The following is a 16,054-nucleotide window of genomic DNA, read 5'->3' as shown; positions in this document are numbered from 1 at the left end:
TCAGAAAATAGCTCAAAATTAGTAGCATCACTCTAGTTCCTTACCCAGCATCTTGTTGTCATTCACACCTGCTCAAAGTGGAGGTTCAGTTGTACCATTCTAGTTTAATAACATTTTACACTCACTTTGAAAAGGTTTAAGTGATTGACTGAAGTGGAAGGCGGTGGAAAAAAAACAGGCCTCTGTGAGTATATAATGAATAGTATTCCACTGAACCCTGCCTATGCCTCTGCTTGATTGCAACACTCCAGTCACATGAAAAAGAGATGCCTGAGTCAGATGGCAACATACTGATTGCATAGTAAGTGGAGCATACCAATCCTTCTGGATAAAGTCAATGTCCACAAACTCTGCCTGTAGGGGCCCAAGTAGATTTAAGCACCTAAATGGGCGCATCTATGTGAGACATTCACTGTGCACCTGAGTAAGTAGCTGTAAACGTCTCAGCACCTACACATGCACCCCTATTAGGCTGGAGTAAACTAATTTGGAGTAAATACAAATACTATCCTGATGCAGAGTAAAAAACTCCACAGGACTACATAAGTAGATGCTGGACAGGCTGACTGGGGCATGAGGGTGCTTTAGTGTAGGGGCTGCCTGCCCAGCCAATCCCTCCATAACATATTGAGCTGGGGTAAGCAGCCCTGGGCTAGACCTGCCAGCCAGGGCTGCTCTTACCCGGCTCCATGTGCTGCACCTGAATAAACTGCAGAGCTTATTGCTCCTGCCTGAGTTAACTGCTCCTGGGCACATGTTCAAACAGCATGCCTGGGAGCAATAAGGTCAGCAGTTTATTCAGGCACCATTTGAACATGTAGACGTGCCCAATATGATCTTATTTCATCTGACTCAAGTCCTGGAAAGCTTTCAGTGCAAATTCAGTAGGATGTCCTGCTCTTGTGTGCTTTTTTGAATCTTAGTTTTAAGGCTACAGTGACAGCAGGCTACAAAGATAAATGTATTAATGGGTAAATGGGATTGCACGTAGATGACTAAGTTTACCTAGGTGGCCTGTGGTAAATGGACAATTTCAATAGGTGTAAATAGCAATCAGTTCTCAACTTGCTTTAAATAGTTCAACCTAAAGAATGCAACATTCAACATTATGTATTACATAAATAAACTATTCAGTGAAGGCTTTACTACTCATTGACAAGTAGCTAAGAAGGCTGACACAATTCAGCAGTTTTATCAAATGAAGAGTGAGCCACAACAAAAATCAGGGAATTTCAAAATCCAGCATCCAGAACACATCTGTCGAACAATATTTGTACCAATATTTTCAAAGGCATGATCAGATTGGACTCCCTGGGATTACAAGTCCCTATAGGGTAACAGTATTTTCTCCTGTATGAGTCAACCTAGGTAAACTGGGAAACTGGTTATTTAGACAAATATAAAGATTTCTTCAGCTGGTGAACATATAATATTTGTCTGGGAAATGCACTGAGTGATCCCTAGAACTGCCTTCATAGCCAGGCAGTAAACCAGCATTAATATGCTTGGGAAACACAGATTTGGACTGAGGGGGATAACCCCTTAGGTCTCCATCTACAGAAGTTACAACTCTAGAAACACCAGAGAGTAATACATGACTGCCCTCTTCTGTGTTCGTTCTGAATTACAGCTAAATGTTAGGAACAGCTGATGTTTTCCCATGATATAACCAAGAAAATGGGGGAGGGGAGCAGTGATAAAACTAATAAGCTAGCACTAATACTGGCGTGGTGGATGCCAGAACAACCCACTCCACATTCTTTAGCTTCTTAGTGTGTAGACCACAGGACACACCAGCTGTGTGGTCCCAACCAAATTTCTTTCCTTTACTTTCTTTTCCTTTTTCCCCAGGACTTTCTTAATAGGACCTGAAGTTCCACTGATGCACCCCATTCTCAGTTGCTTATGGTGCATTTTCAGAAGGAAGGGCTTTTTGGGGAAGTATGACTGGATTTTGAAATCAGGCACACTTGAGAACAGCTTCAGGCCAGAACAAAGCAGGAACAGGTGGCATTTTACACATGCATTATCAGATGTGTGAATTTCTGAATGATGTTCTGGAACAGTTCATTTTCCCCAGCATTTGTGGGCCACATTCAGAGCCAGATCAGAGGAAGTGAGAAGTATGTCAGTTCGTTCCTTAACAGGTGGCCATGATAAGCAGGCCTGGGAGGGGGATGCTAGGGGGACAAGAGAGCTGGAACCAAATAGGAAAGAGATGTAGGAAGAGGTAATCATTTTAAGACCCAGGTTATATCCAGAGCAACCTAGGTAGGTCCAAGTATTGAATAATGTAGTAGTAAATGATCTAGAGTTAAAATTAAGTTTTCCTACAGCAGGGAGGGAGGGTGGTTCTATACTGCAGTCACCTAGCTCCCGATCCTGTTAGCAGTGTACCCACAGCAGCACACACCAAAACACAGTCCAACTGAAACTTTATGTATCTTCAGAGGTTTTGCAGCTAGTACAGAGCTTTGCACTGCTGCTGCTACAGTACAAAAGCATCTCAGCTGGGTAGGTGAAAGCTGGCTCAGGTACCTCCACACAAGTTGCAGGCACTGCAGAGCCCACAGCGTAACCATATCTAGAGATTCAAGAGGTAGACAGGTTGCCGTGCACAATGAACACTGTGTTCCAGAGATACCAGAAATCATATGGAATGCGGTCAGGCAGATCTCATGTCCTTCCTTGGCAGATACATTTTAAGCTATACTGGGCACATCTGTACATGCCCATGACTGCGCATTTGGTACTACGCAGTCATTTAGTACCTGCTAAAGCAAAAGCAAGTACTAAATGACTGCGCAGTACCCACCAGTACTGCACAGTCCTGGCAGTGCACAAGTCATTTTCAACCCTAATGCACAGTAGCAGCAGCATCATGGTTAGTGCCCACCGAGCTATGTCACCATAGTGATGAGCTACACAACGTAGTGTCTTGTGTAGCTGTGGTCACTAAGTAAGGACAGGGTTCTTTGTCAGATGCGTAACAACCAGGGTCGGTGCCGTGGGTGGATGCTGGGCCACCGGCTGCAGTGCCCGAGCTAACAGCAGCAGCTGCTGCCATTCTTACCCCCTCTAATTTGGTGCTGGAGCTGATGCCCCAGTCACCTGCTGCTCATTATGCTGCTGCTCTTTGTGCACATAAACACAAATAACATGCAGAGTGAGGCTTGAGCTCCAGTATCATCTAAGGACCAAAAGGAAAGCTAAGGAGCTGAGCCTCAGAAAAGGCACTTGGTAAAATTAAATTCTTGCCACATACTGAGGGCTAGACAGAAATTTGGCACCCTACAGTGCAGATGAGCAGATATTAGCTCAGGAAGGGCATTATGCTTTAAGGAGCTGGGCTACCTCTTGAGGAAGATACTAATTAACTGAGCTCTGCCCAAGCTCACTGCAAATCTGTCAGCCTGTGAAGGAGATGAGAAGAAACCTAATGAGGAACAAGGAACCAGGGGTGGAGTTAACTAACCACAGAAAACAGTTAGACACATTGGTGCAAACAGATGTAGGTCCTCTGGAAGGGTCTAAGCCAAATTCACCAGTGGTGCAATTTATTCCTTTTACAAATGGGACACAGAAAGGGTGTAGGGAATATAACTTGTATCAATCTGTTTTTCAGGGGGTGCACGTCAGAGGGGGAAGAAGGACGGGAAAGGAACAGTAATTAGCAGGAAACTATCATTTAAATTATAGACTGGTGGGATGGCTTACTTTATTCCTCACATCCTCCTGCTAGATGCCTCTCTGCAACATCCCCCTCTGCTACTCTGGCATATAAATTATGTTCAGCTTATTCATTCAATGAATGGAAATCACATTGGTTTACCACTTAGCCCCCTTCTACATACTCATAGCTCAGGATCACCCTACATGTACTGCACATATTCAAGCCACCAATGAATTTGCTTTCATAAGGGACCTTACAAAATGCTTACAGGAACAAATTAGGGTACTAAACTTCTCCCAGAAAGCTGTAATCAAGGTTGAGACACTTGAAAATTGTAGGATTTGGAGTCTTCTGCTTTAAAGCATTGCAGGGCGCATCTACACATGCATTTACAGCACAGTAAGCCATTTTTAGATTGGAATCTACACATGTAGGTATTAGAGCACAGTAATGCTGTGTGTGCACTGACTTGGGAGTAAAGTTACTCCCTAGTCAGTCCACACAAACAGGGTTACTACACAGTAAGGCGTGACTGCACAGTAACTACTTGGGAGTAGCATCATGCAGGTAGCAAATTTAGTCCCTAGTCGGCATAAATCGCCATAGTTACTGCACAGTACAGGCGCACATTTGTAGAGGCGCACCCATACTGCACAGTAATTTTTGGTTACTTTGCAGTAACCTAAGTTACTGTGCAGTAATAGTGCACGTGTAGACGCGCCCTCAGCATATTAGTAAGTGGTGTAACAAACTGTTTAACAAATTGTGGGAGAGTGGGCAGGGGCACAGGTTTGGAGAGCTAGGTACCATGTTAGGACCTCCAAAACAATCTCTGCCTAATCTTACCCATGCTAGGAACTCCAAAATAAGTTCTGCCAGCCCCAGCTGTTGCTCTTAAAGCAGCAGAAGCAGTAGCCACCACTGCCACCTGGGACTGTTACTGAGTTCCCAGGATAGGTAAGCCATGAGTCTGCTCTTGCTACAGGTACCACTTCCCCCCACCCCTGGTTATGATACTGGTGTTAATAATGTGGGAATTGAATTCCAGTCAACCATAGTAAGCCAGACCTGGGAGGGCTCTCTCTTGATGGGGAGCAGAGGCTGTACTACATAACCTTGTAAGTTCCTTCTAGCCCTACTTTCTATGATTCTATGAATGTATTAGTAATGTTGGTAAGCCAAACTGGGGAAAATTATTTCTTTCCTTTTAAATGAGTGCCAAAATATGGGGCCATGCATATTGCACTCACAATTTACTTAACTCTATCACCAGCCCCACCTCCTAATCATCCTAACTAAACTTAAAGTATATCACCCTAGTTTCACAATCTTATAAAATTGCCAGTACAAAAAGTCAAAGGTGAAAACCAAAGAGTTTAAAGGCTAAAAACATACAAGTAAAATGACTGGATGCTGAATTAAGAAAAAGAATGCATCTATAAGATTTCTGGTCAAAAAAGAAACCTCAGCCTCAGCTGATTCCCCTATAAAGCAATCATTTTAGGAAAAATATTTGAAATTAAGCAGGTAAGCTCCAATAATTATACAACTCCTATATTTTTGGAGGGCACTTAAGCAACCTCAGAGGATTTTTCAAAAATAATTAGTTTCAATCGTTACTTGGAGCCACTTACAAGAACCAGAAACAAATAATCAATCTTACAAATGGTTGTAAATAGAGAGTGTAAGAAGCCCATTTTCATTTAGTGCTATTAATTACTATTAATTGGTCTTGTAGCAATGAAGGATTTGGCCATTTTCTGTTCAAGCTGAGATTAATTTCAGAAAAGTTTGCATTATTCTTGAACACAGGACATAATCAGAATGTAAATCCATGAGGTTTCTTACACAAGTATTGTTCTATATCTGTTCCACTTATAAAATATTGGGCCACATGGTGCTCTTATTTTTTCCAAGGAATTGGATCCAAATAGCCATGGGGGAAGACCTGTTGTAATAGGGTTACAGCAGCATATATGGGGAGTTAAATATAAAACCATGTTCACTTCTGCCTTAAAGTCTTTAAAATGAGCTTAAAAATATGTCTTTAAATGAAAAAAATATTCACATAGGAAGTTCTCATTCTTTTCATATATACCCTCATATTATTTTCACCATAGTTACTCCTCTGTTTGAGCACAAATTGTAACTAGTCATGTGCTTTACAACAACAGCACTTAATATTACTGACACAGCTGAATAACCTACCTTGGAAAAGTTCGACTTCGAAGTTCCTTTATAAAGACTTGACTTCCATTTTGTACGGGTTTGACCTCTGTAGTCTGCCCAGTGTCATGCTTATGCCAATTTCTTTTCTTTTTCACTGAAAAACAGCAAATTGGACAGCCCCATATGCTAAGCAGGAGATCGTTATTAAGCCATTCTGCAGAGAGAAAATCTTAAGAGCACTTTTTGTGCAAGCAGAGGAAAGGGAACCCCCACTAAGCAGCATTGTTAATTTTAATATTGTTTTTGATTCACCATTTGACAATTACACTGTAGCCTGAAGATCTATTACGTATTGAACAGTGTTCATTTTGTAACATAAGGGCAACCAGACGGATAATTACTGAGCTGTACAGCTATCAGAAGCTTTATGCAAACACAGGCTCTGGATAACGTTTTACACTTGCCAGACAACACACTTAATCTTTATTGTAAACCTCCTAAAAAGCTACTCTTCTGCGGTCTCAATTTGCAGCATAGATCATTGTGACAATACTCTATGGATCTGACTGAGAAAAAAGGGCAGATTTGCCACTGACTTCAGTGGCATTTGGATCAGACACAAAATATGTGATTCTAGTGAGTAAGTCTACTCTCTGGGTTGAGGATAAAACAACATTCCTGCATATCCCAGCCAATTTTTACAACTATGTTTAATACTAGGTTTTGAAATACAAGCTAAACTTGTACTGAGTTGACCCACCTGAGCCGAATGCCCCTGAGCTGCACTCTCACTGTATGACAGATATTTGGGCAAGCCAATCAAGCACAACCACTTTAGTTTCTAATATTCATCGGCATCAGCCCCTGTTGGTAGTCCAACTTTTTTATTCTCTTTGGATGTTCTCATTGTTGTAATAAATTACTTACATCAGAATTAGAGTTTCACATCATTGTAAGCTCTATGACCTCCAATTTTTCAAGTGTCACTAATCTTACTTTTTAGCCTTGTTCCAGGGTGTATAAAAGGGTGGGCAAGCTAGGGAGCAGAAAGTAGGAAGTCTGAGTTCACTCAGCACTCAGTAGGAACCAAACCTTTTTTTTTCTTAATGTTCCAAACAGATTTTCAGGGAATTTCCATATTCCTCTGATATCACAACTGGACAAACATCCCTCCCACTTCCCTTCTGCATTCATATACACTTACTCACACCCCTGTCATTGACTACCAAAAGAGCCAAGTGGCTCCCACTTTACCTTCCTGGGACCTGGCAAAGTCAACTCTTTTCCTGGCCATGACTGTGAACATAACTACCAAAGAATCCAGCCCAGGTTTTGCACAATGCACGCTGGTTTTATTAGTTCCATGCAGCTCTCCAGCCTAGCTGGATATATTCATTAAAGCTGCTAGTTCTCTATCTTAATGACTCTCAGGCTTAGTGTATTAATTCAATGTTCCTAGTAACAAAGGAAATACTCTCAACATGAACAACACTCCTTACCTCTTTCCTTCTCCATAACCCCCAATGCCAATAAAGCTCATCTCCCTACCACCCAACTCAGTTTCCTCAGTTTTTCTAGTTAAACATGGTAAGAGTATAAGGGATTCTATCATATTCTCCTGTTCCTTCAGTTATTTTACCTGAAACAGCATGACTGTGTAGAAAGACCAATGAAGCAGCGGACTGTAATATTCACAACAAATCTTTTACGTAAGCTCAGTCCGAAATAACTGCTGTTCAGTTCAGGGGGATACTTTCTCAGGTACAAGGCAGGTGGGCATTGAATTCTTACTGATTATCAATAGATGCCTAATTTGAAATATCCCCTGAGATGCTTTCTCATACACTGCAGAAGTTCAGCAGGAATTATGCAACAGTGAAAGGTGATATTTAGTCCATTCTCAACCAGTTTCTTTATTATATGTTTGTACTGTGTGGACCACAATGACAGATATTTGACTCTGGGTGCAGGTGCAATAGATATATAAGATAGGCTATAAATCAATAAGAACAACAAACTCTAGGGCTGGCTATACACATCAGATTTTGGGGGATGAATGCAACACTTTTTGCAAACCCTTTCTGAAAAATTCTGAATTTTCAAACATTTCTGCCACCTGAGTATAAAACTGGCCAGGACAGGCAAAAAAGCAAGTGGTCTTCATGAAAACTTTTGGGGGAATTTTTTTAATTAGCTCCCAATTACCTCTCAAACTGAATGCACTGCCTGGACTCAAATGCATATATGTATATACATATATTGAGAAAAACTATGTCTATAAGCTCTTTGTTTGTTATATATTTGTTAATATTATTTTTAAATATTTTTAAAATACTTTGAGTCTGATTCCCCTTTTGTATACATCCATGCAATTCCACAGGCTTGACTGGTATTCCTCCCAGTTTCCAGCAGCCTAAGTGACTGAGGTCAGGCAACATGTTTTACATCTTTCTATGAAACTGAGTCAAGACTGCCTAAACAGAGCTTTGCCATTTTACTTATATGACATCAGAAATATTTCTGTGAATATGTATAATTCTTCCCCAGTAGAAGTCTCTATAAATTTCATTATAGCAAAATTACTTTAAATGTCATATGAAAGGAAGTAATTTTCTGGAATAGTAGTCACCAAGCTACACTAGTAAAGTGAAAAACGTAAAAGGAGAAAAATGATTTTTAAATTTGACATCTGGAAAACATACGTTGTGGAAAGCATGCATCGGAAATATACATTTAAAATCTGTAGAAGTTGCACAAGACAGAAAACTATTTCTGCTTCTTTTTCCTGGTCCTACAAGAATGAAGTCTTGGCAGTATTTTATAGGATCTGGAACAACACTTACTTGCTTAATACAGAATTGGTATTGCTTGATAAGTTAATTAGGTTAAAAATATACTGTACCAGTTAATAAACAAATTAAACCGATCACCTCAGAGAAGTCCCATTACAGAAGTGCAGTATAAGTGGACCAAGCTGCATACAACTACTTGACAGGAGAACTATTACCACAGGGTCAGTTCCTGATTTCACTTAAGGATTGGTCCCTCATTTTCTGAGTTTCTTCCATTACACAGGGTGACTCCTTTACTGTTTGCCTTTTTGCTATGATATATAACCCTTTTATGTTATAAATATTTTTTTCTTTTTAACCATCCAAGCCTGTTGGATATCCTGAGAACCTGTGGCATACAGATTCAACAAATTCAACGTATGATATTCCGCGTTCATTCCACACTTAGGGCACTTGTACATGTGATGATCATCACCATGTACAAGTGACAAAATTTCCTTTGTGTGTCTTAAATTATATGTGCATCACATTTGGGGGTTTCAAATGAGTTTGCAACATCGCAAACTAAACTACATCCCCATGTAATTTAGTTTGCAACACTGCTACTTGTAATGTTGCAGCTTTAATCTAACAGTTTACCCCCCCACTGCAGGACAGTGGGGCAGGTTCCACCAAAAAAAGGACTGGGCTCCTTGCCACTTCTCCCTTCAGCAGGCCACTGGGGCAGTGCGGAGAGGTGGCAGGAGGGCAGCCGGGTGTGCTGACAGCTGGAGAAGGCAGTGGGATGGTGCACAGGGCATTGGAAGCCCCAGTGGTCTCAGGAAAGAGTTGGAGCCGGTTGGGTGCTGCCTCTGAGATGGGGCAGCACCCAGCCTGCTAGCAGCCAGCCCAGGCAGCCCCAGAAGGTGCCACCATCAGGAAGAAAAGGACTGGGGCTCCCTACAGCTCAGGGGCAACTCGGTCCACTGGCAGCTTGCCCATGGGCAGGTTCCAGCTCCGCCAAAAAAAAGAAAAAAGAAAAAGAGGATTGGGCCCCTCACCGTAACCTGATAGAAAAACTGAAATGGTTTAGTACTCAGGTTTCTAGTCTATGCCTCACTATTTCAATTCAGGGGGCATAAAATAAAACCTTGGGGATTAAACCCCCGTCATGTGTACAAGTACCTTTAGGTTTCAGCTCTTTTGCAGGTCTTTATTATGTCAGAATGACTGATTCTGTGAAGATATGATGTTCTCTGTACCTTTGAGAAAACATTTATGAAAAATATTCCAATATGCTGTTGTGTATTTCTAGCAGGACTGTAAGAATACATGGTTTACAAGACTATACAAGTCAGGATGTTTTGGAAACACCACCTTTCTACTGTAAAAACAGTGATTATCTATAAAAGGCAGGGTTTTTTTCAAGGAATGAACAAGGAAGAGCCTAGATAAAACATAAATTCAGCTGCTATTTCTAGTCTATTTGTCATAATTGGTATATTACATTAGTATTCTTCTTATTGTAAGAGTCATAGCTTGAGTTGTAAGATTATGCACCTATACTTGTTATGTAATTTATACTTAGATCCTGATTACAGACTGTAGCATCTTTATCTGTTTTTTTCACTCTGAAAATGAGGTGCCTTTCCTCATTTATAATTCAAATCAAAGTCAAAGTAATAAAACCATCAAATGTGCTTGCAAGTTCCACAAGAATTTCATTCGGAGTCAAGAAAACCCTTATCCTTATCCTCCTCTACAGTGGGTCAACACTGGCCTTAAAATATCTTCGTACCCTCCTTTTCCAGTTAAGTCATTTTATTGCTAAATTATTCATTCGAAAGATGATTTGCAGTTATGTGTTAGGCATGTGCTTTTTACTATAGTCAGAAATTTTCCAACACAAGTCTTTCTCCCATTAGAAATGCAGAGTCATCAGAATCAGAGCATTTTATAGGAACATGCTGATATCACTGAAGCTTCCAAAGGAAGTGGCAAGCATTCCTGGCTTTCCACCATTCACCCAGCTCATAGGCTGATCACAGAGATGAGTACCAGAGAACTCCAGCTTGAGCTGAGACTCTGAGGACTTCCAATCTGCCTGCCATCCAGGAAGCCCTGCCTTGAGCTGTGAGGGCTTCAGACCCCAGCCTTCTTGAGGTGAGCAGCCCAGCTCCGAGGAGTTCAGGGAGCCCAGTCAGCTACATTTTGGAAAAGGTAAAACAGAATGTCGTTTTGAACCTTCAGAAGAAAATATCAGATTTCTAAGGAACCGTGCGTGTATTTGAACCAGAGGCATAATTTGGGAAGTAATTAATTAATGTTGGCATGTCCACAGTATGGGAATCCTAGATTCTGACTAGCTCCATTTGTCACTGACAATTTGAGAACCAAGCACATCATATTTCCAACCCACCTGCAGGCAGATGAGAGTAGTATTTTCCCCTTGATCTTCTTAATTGTAGCTTGTTGCATAATAGTTAGACTGTCACTTTGCCACATATTTATAATAAATAATGTCTAAATGAAGCATTTAATTTCACAGTGATTTTTTACCATTCCATCCTAGATAGAAGTTCTGAATTAATTTGACCAAAGTAAAACGATCCTGCAGTTCTCAATCAAACAGGAACTCCCACTGACATCAACTATATTTTTAAACCAGTGGGAGTTTTGCCTGAGAAAGAACTGCAGGAATTGTTCTTCTCAATGCACCCTACTATTTTAACTGTTCCAAAGTTAACAAATAACTGCATGTCCAAGACCAGCGTAATATATTATTCCTTATTCTTCCTATTAGAAGATAAAAGCCATCATCTAATTACTCAAAAACAGCATATTAGAACCAGAACATATTAGATGTGCTGCTGGTCACACAGCGTTCCTGTGGTTAGGCTAAACAGGAAAATGAATTCAGATATCCAAAATCCCAGTCTATATTTCCATGTTACCCCAACTGTGTTTAAAATTCCAATTTTAATTAGCAAAAAATAGATCAATGTTGAGAATTCACCCTGGCCTTTAATATGCAGTATCTACCTGAGTGTGGAGGAATCAAACAGGTGTACTTACAGGTAGACTTCCCGTGAGTTTTCTCACAGTTTGGACAATGGTAGATGTCAATATCTGGTGCCTCGTCTTCTTCTACGCCAACACAGCTGGAATATTTAAAAACAAACCTTAGATCATCCTCAGTCTAGCTCCCAACACATAAAAAGATGAGAGGAATACAAAGTAATCAGTGTATTAATTGCCAAGGGCTATATTAAGGCAGCACATTATGCATGCCTTTCACATAATGATCCCCAACCTGTGGCTGACGAGCAACATTGCTGCTCAACAGATTCTCTGGCACTGCTTGCAGCCTTGGACAATTGTGGCTTCCCATTAAACATATTTCTTCCACTTGCCAGGAGAGCGAGGTAAGATGCTGCCTGCAGCACATTACTTGTTCAGTATTGCTGCCCCAGGGCCAGAGAAGGTTGGGGACCACTGAGCTGCTAGTACTACAGACTACGTTCTTCACAGAGTGATGGAAGGAGGTGTCACCCAGAAGCTTGTCTGCAAGTTCAGTAGGAACCTCCCTTAAAATTTGATAGAGACTCTAATTGAAAATCCCTGTTTTCATCTACAAAAATTATTTTACCTGGCTGGGACTGATGATTAGTGGAATAGTGGGAAATCCATATAAGGACAGACGAAAGAAGCTAGCCCTATTTGCTTTAAAAAAAGAGATGCTTGAGGGGTAACATAAAGAGGGTTTACAAAACATAAAATGAAGAAGAGAAAGTGAATAGGGATTTATTTACTCTCTCTCACAAATGAAGAAGTAGAAGCCACAAAATGAAACTTGTAAGTTTAAAATTAACAAAAGGAAGCTCTTTTTCACACAGTGAGTGCAACATTTATTACACAATTGCCCAGTTAACTGCGCAGTAAATGTCTCAGTGTCTACACATACACCGCTATTAGGGTACAAAACTACTAAACTCCATATCAGGTTAGGACTTGTAAATATAATATTTAATAATAATATAATATAATATAAACTATAAGTCCTAACCTGCTGTGGAGTTTTTTCACGTGTAGGAGAGCACATGTAGGTGCTGCCCCAGCTAGCTGGGGCACAGGGTGCTTCAGTGTAGGGTTAGCTTGCAGGCAACCCCTACCCTGTGTCCCAGCTAGCCACTCCACAGCATGTGAATCCCCATTGGAACAGTCCTGGGCTGGCTGCTCCAGTGGGGCTCCATGTGCTGTGGAACAGCTGGCTGAGACACAAAGTTGCTTCAATGGGGTGCTAGCTACACACCCCTGCACTGAAACACCCCTGTGCCTCAGTCAGCCTCTCTGCAATATGTGGAGTATGTGGAGCCCTGTCGGAGCAGCTCTGGGCAATATGCTCCAGCGTTATTTGCTCCTTGATGCACATTCAAGCAATACACCCAGGAGCAAAAAACTCTGGAGCAATAAGCTGCAGATTTTATTCATGCACATTAATCACATATATAGATGTGCCCAGCATGACATTAAAGTGTGGAACTCACTGCCACCAGATGTAGTGGAAGCTGACAGTTCAGGCATATTTAAAAAGTGGTTGGACAAATTTTTGGAGGAAAGGGGCATCAGTTGTTATTGAGCATGGGAGTTAAGGGGACAGCCTCTGAACTAGAACCTCCTAGATATTAAATGCTGGAGGCTGCAAGTGAAAAAGGAACAATGGGGAAAAACCATGGTCATACCCAGTTCACTCTCCCCTTCAACATCCACTCTCTGCTACTGTGTGACACAGGAGACTGTGCAAGATGGACCTACGGTCTGACCCAGTAAATGGAAATTCTTACGTTTTTATGATCCGTCTTTCCATCTAGAACAGTGGTGCTCAACTTTTTGGCCCCTCAGGCTGGATGAACAGAGCTCAGTCCATCAATGGGCCAGATCCTGTCAGTAAACCCAATCCAGCATTGAGGGTGGTGAGGTGGGGCCCCATCTGGCCACATGGAAGGGAAAGGGGGCATGGCCTGACACCAACCCAGGTGCATGGGGGACAAGAGGTAAGGCTCAGTCCCCACCCAGCAATGCAGGACATAAGATTTTGGCAGTGGGGAGCGGTGACTGTATTTCTTGACACTGCTCCCATGCCACCAAATTTCCCAATCCATGGGGAGCCCCGCAAGCCAGATGCCATGGCTCCATGGGCCCGGGGTTAAGCACCCCTGCTCTAGAACATCAGCTCAGCCCAAAGCTGAATTAACAAACATATCTTGTATCCAGGTGCTTAAGAACAGCTGTTCAACAATGGCAAGATATGCAGCATGTAAAACTTCAATAGGCTTCATCTCTATTACCATACTATATGAAGAGGAGGAAAAGGCGACAGGAGAGCTCAAAGCCCTTTTGGCTGCCAAGAAGATAGGTTGTATTGCGGCAGCTGCTTAGAACACCCACTGAGATTAGTTTGGATGTCACAACATATGTAACAATACAGTGAAGCCTGCGGGCACACTGTGTGAATGCCACGCAATGACAGAACACAGCACTAGGGAAAAACAAAACTAAATTGCAAAGAAATTAAGTACGCATGATAAGAAGTTGTCATACAGTCAGTTGTGAGCAGGCAGCCAAAGATCAAAATCCAGAATGGCAATGTTTTTCCACAAGGAACAAAGGCAAGTAGGATTTTGTCGATGCCTGTTCTGCCCGAAACAGCACAGTTTTCGTAAAGCAGATCTGCAGCACAGAGAAGAGCTCTGAGAAGGCAGGAAGCTGTAGGATCCACGCTTCCATTCTTGCTTCTGGGGTGCTGTGTCCCACACAGGACCCAGATGTAGTGCACAGCTACATTTACCTTGATCCCCTGGGCTTCCCTGAGGGTTTCTGTACTTTAACACTAAGGTCCTCATAGAACTGTTATGACAGCGGGGGTTGCCTGAACCTCCAATATACCCCCATATTAGAAGAAAAGGGTTGGGCTAGATCTACAGAAGCCCTCAGCTGCACATTTAGGTTGGCTTTTTCACACCCTCTGCAGAGCTCCAGAGGTGTAAAGCTGGCTTTAGCATGAGTTAGAACATGATCCATCATCTTTAGCTGCCTATTACTAAGGCTGAGAGCATTCCTGAACCACAAAAATGAACATGCTGCTCCACTCTGAAAATGGCTATGGGAATACATCACAGTGCTATTTCTGTCAATCACATTATGCTTTCCCCAAACATCCTTAGTTGTCCAGTACTAACATGGGTTGTGTTCTTACATGTGTTTCAGGCAGGAAGAAATTCTCACTGAAATCTAGATGAAGAAATATTTTACTTTCAAAATGCACTAAAGCCTTAACCACACTGGCATTTGCAATACCGTTTCTGAAACCATTTTTGAAACAGTTATAACATAATGTGCATCTGTTTCTACTATACTGACAAACCATGAAATTACCTTGTTAGAAAAACCTTTCTAAAAGGGATGTTCCATAACCTGGTTTCCCCTAGTATGGCTAAGACACTAAAATCAAATGAACTACATCCTCTTAGAAAATGCTTCCAAGGACTCCATCAGAAATCTGGATGATTTATCTATGCAGTTGTAGCTACCTGTAGTATAGATAGATCCCCATTCAGAGTTAAACAGTAGAAGCTCATCAGGCCCTACAACCAGAATCATGGACACTATACTTTTCTCCTAAAGGAGTCCATATTATTGTCAATAACAGCAGTTCTCAAAGGGCTGTAATGGTACAAGCAAAGGAAGCTCACTAGGGCAAAGTAGATTCCACTGTGTTAGCCTGTACCTTTGATGGTCCAGTAACTTGTACTGCTAACAGCATTTGGCACCATAGGTAACAAAGAGCTTTTAACTCATCCATAAAAGAGTGGATGTGGATGTATCTTTTTGCATTAGTGTATTACTTAAATAAATACAAAGTAGGCAACTTCTCTAAAATCATTGACGTGAAAATCTAAAGAAAACATTTTAGACTAGAAAATTTACACAACAATCCAGGTCCCTTAGGTAAAGAATTATAGAGGTGGTAAAATACCAGATTAAGTATTAGAGAATTTAAACAAACCAACCAGATTATCACAAGTATAACCATGTCTCCAAAATGCTGCATCAGCTATGTATTGTAATTGTCAAGCTTAGTAAAGGTATGGATTAGGCTTTACACTGGAGCTTTGAAAAAATCTATATTTAGCTAAGCTAAGCAGCTGAGACTCTTGGTTACTAGTAACATCTCTATAGGAAAAAGTATGAAATCATACAAAGATTGGGGTGGATCTAAGATTGTGAAAAGAGGGTGCAGATGGTAAGGTGCATCATCACATACAACACAAGACATATTTTTCTCTACTTAAAAAGAAACTAGAAGCTTTACTAATATGCTAGGGGCCTAGGGCTCTATTATTTAGTTTAAAATTGATACAAAAGCAAATATAACTATTGG

The 16,054-nt window shown here is 41.3% G+C and overlaps 1 protein-coding gene across 6 annotated transcripts in view; it reads right to left on the bottom strand.

The window, feature by feature from the left end:
• PHF2 (PHD finger protein 2) overlaps window positions 1–16,054 on the bottom strand; it is a 206,117-nt gene that overhangs the window by 66,219 nt on the left and 123,844 nt on the right. For all 6 annotated transcript variants that reach the window (XM_019505053.1, XM_019505050.1, XM_019505051.1 and 3 more), the window contains exons 2-3: window positions 11,689–11,774; window positions 5,882–5,996 (exon numbers count right to left, since the gene is read on the bottom strand). In XM_019505053.1, the coding sequence (XP_019360598.1) occupies window positions 5,882–5,996; window positions 11,689–11,774 (201 nt within the window). The remainder of the gene's footprint in view (window positions 1–5,881; window positions 5,997–11,688; window positions 11,775–16,054) is intronic.

This window comes from Gavialis gangeticus, unplaced genomic scaffold (genome assembly GCF_001723915.1).
Source record: "Gavialis gangeticus isolate Ggan-Ray unplaced genomic scaffold, GavGan_comp1, whole genome shotgun sequence".
In the NCBI taxonomy this organism is placed as follows: domain Eukaryota; kingdom Metazoa; phylum Chordata; order Crocodylia; family Gavialidae; genus Gavialis; species Gavialis gangeticus.
This window is presented reverse-complemented; position numbering and strand designations above follow the sequence as displayed.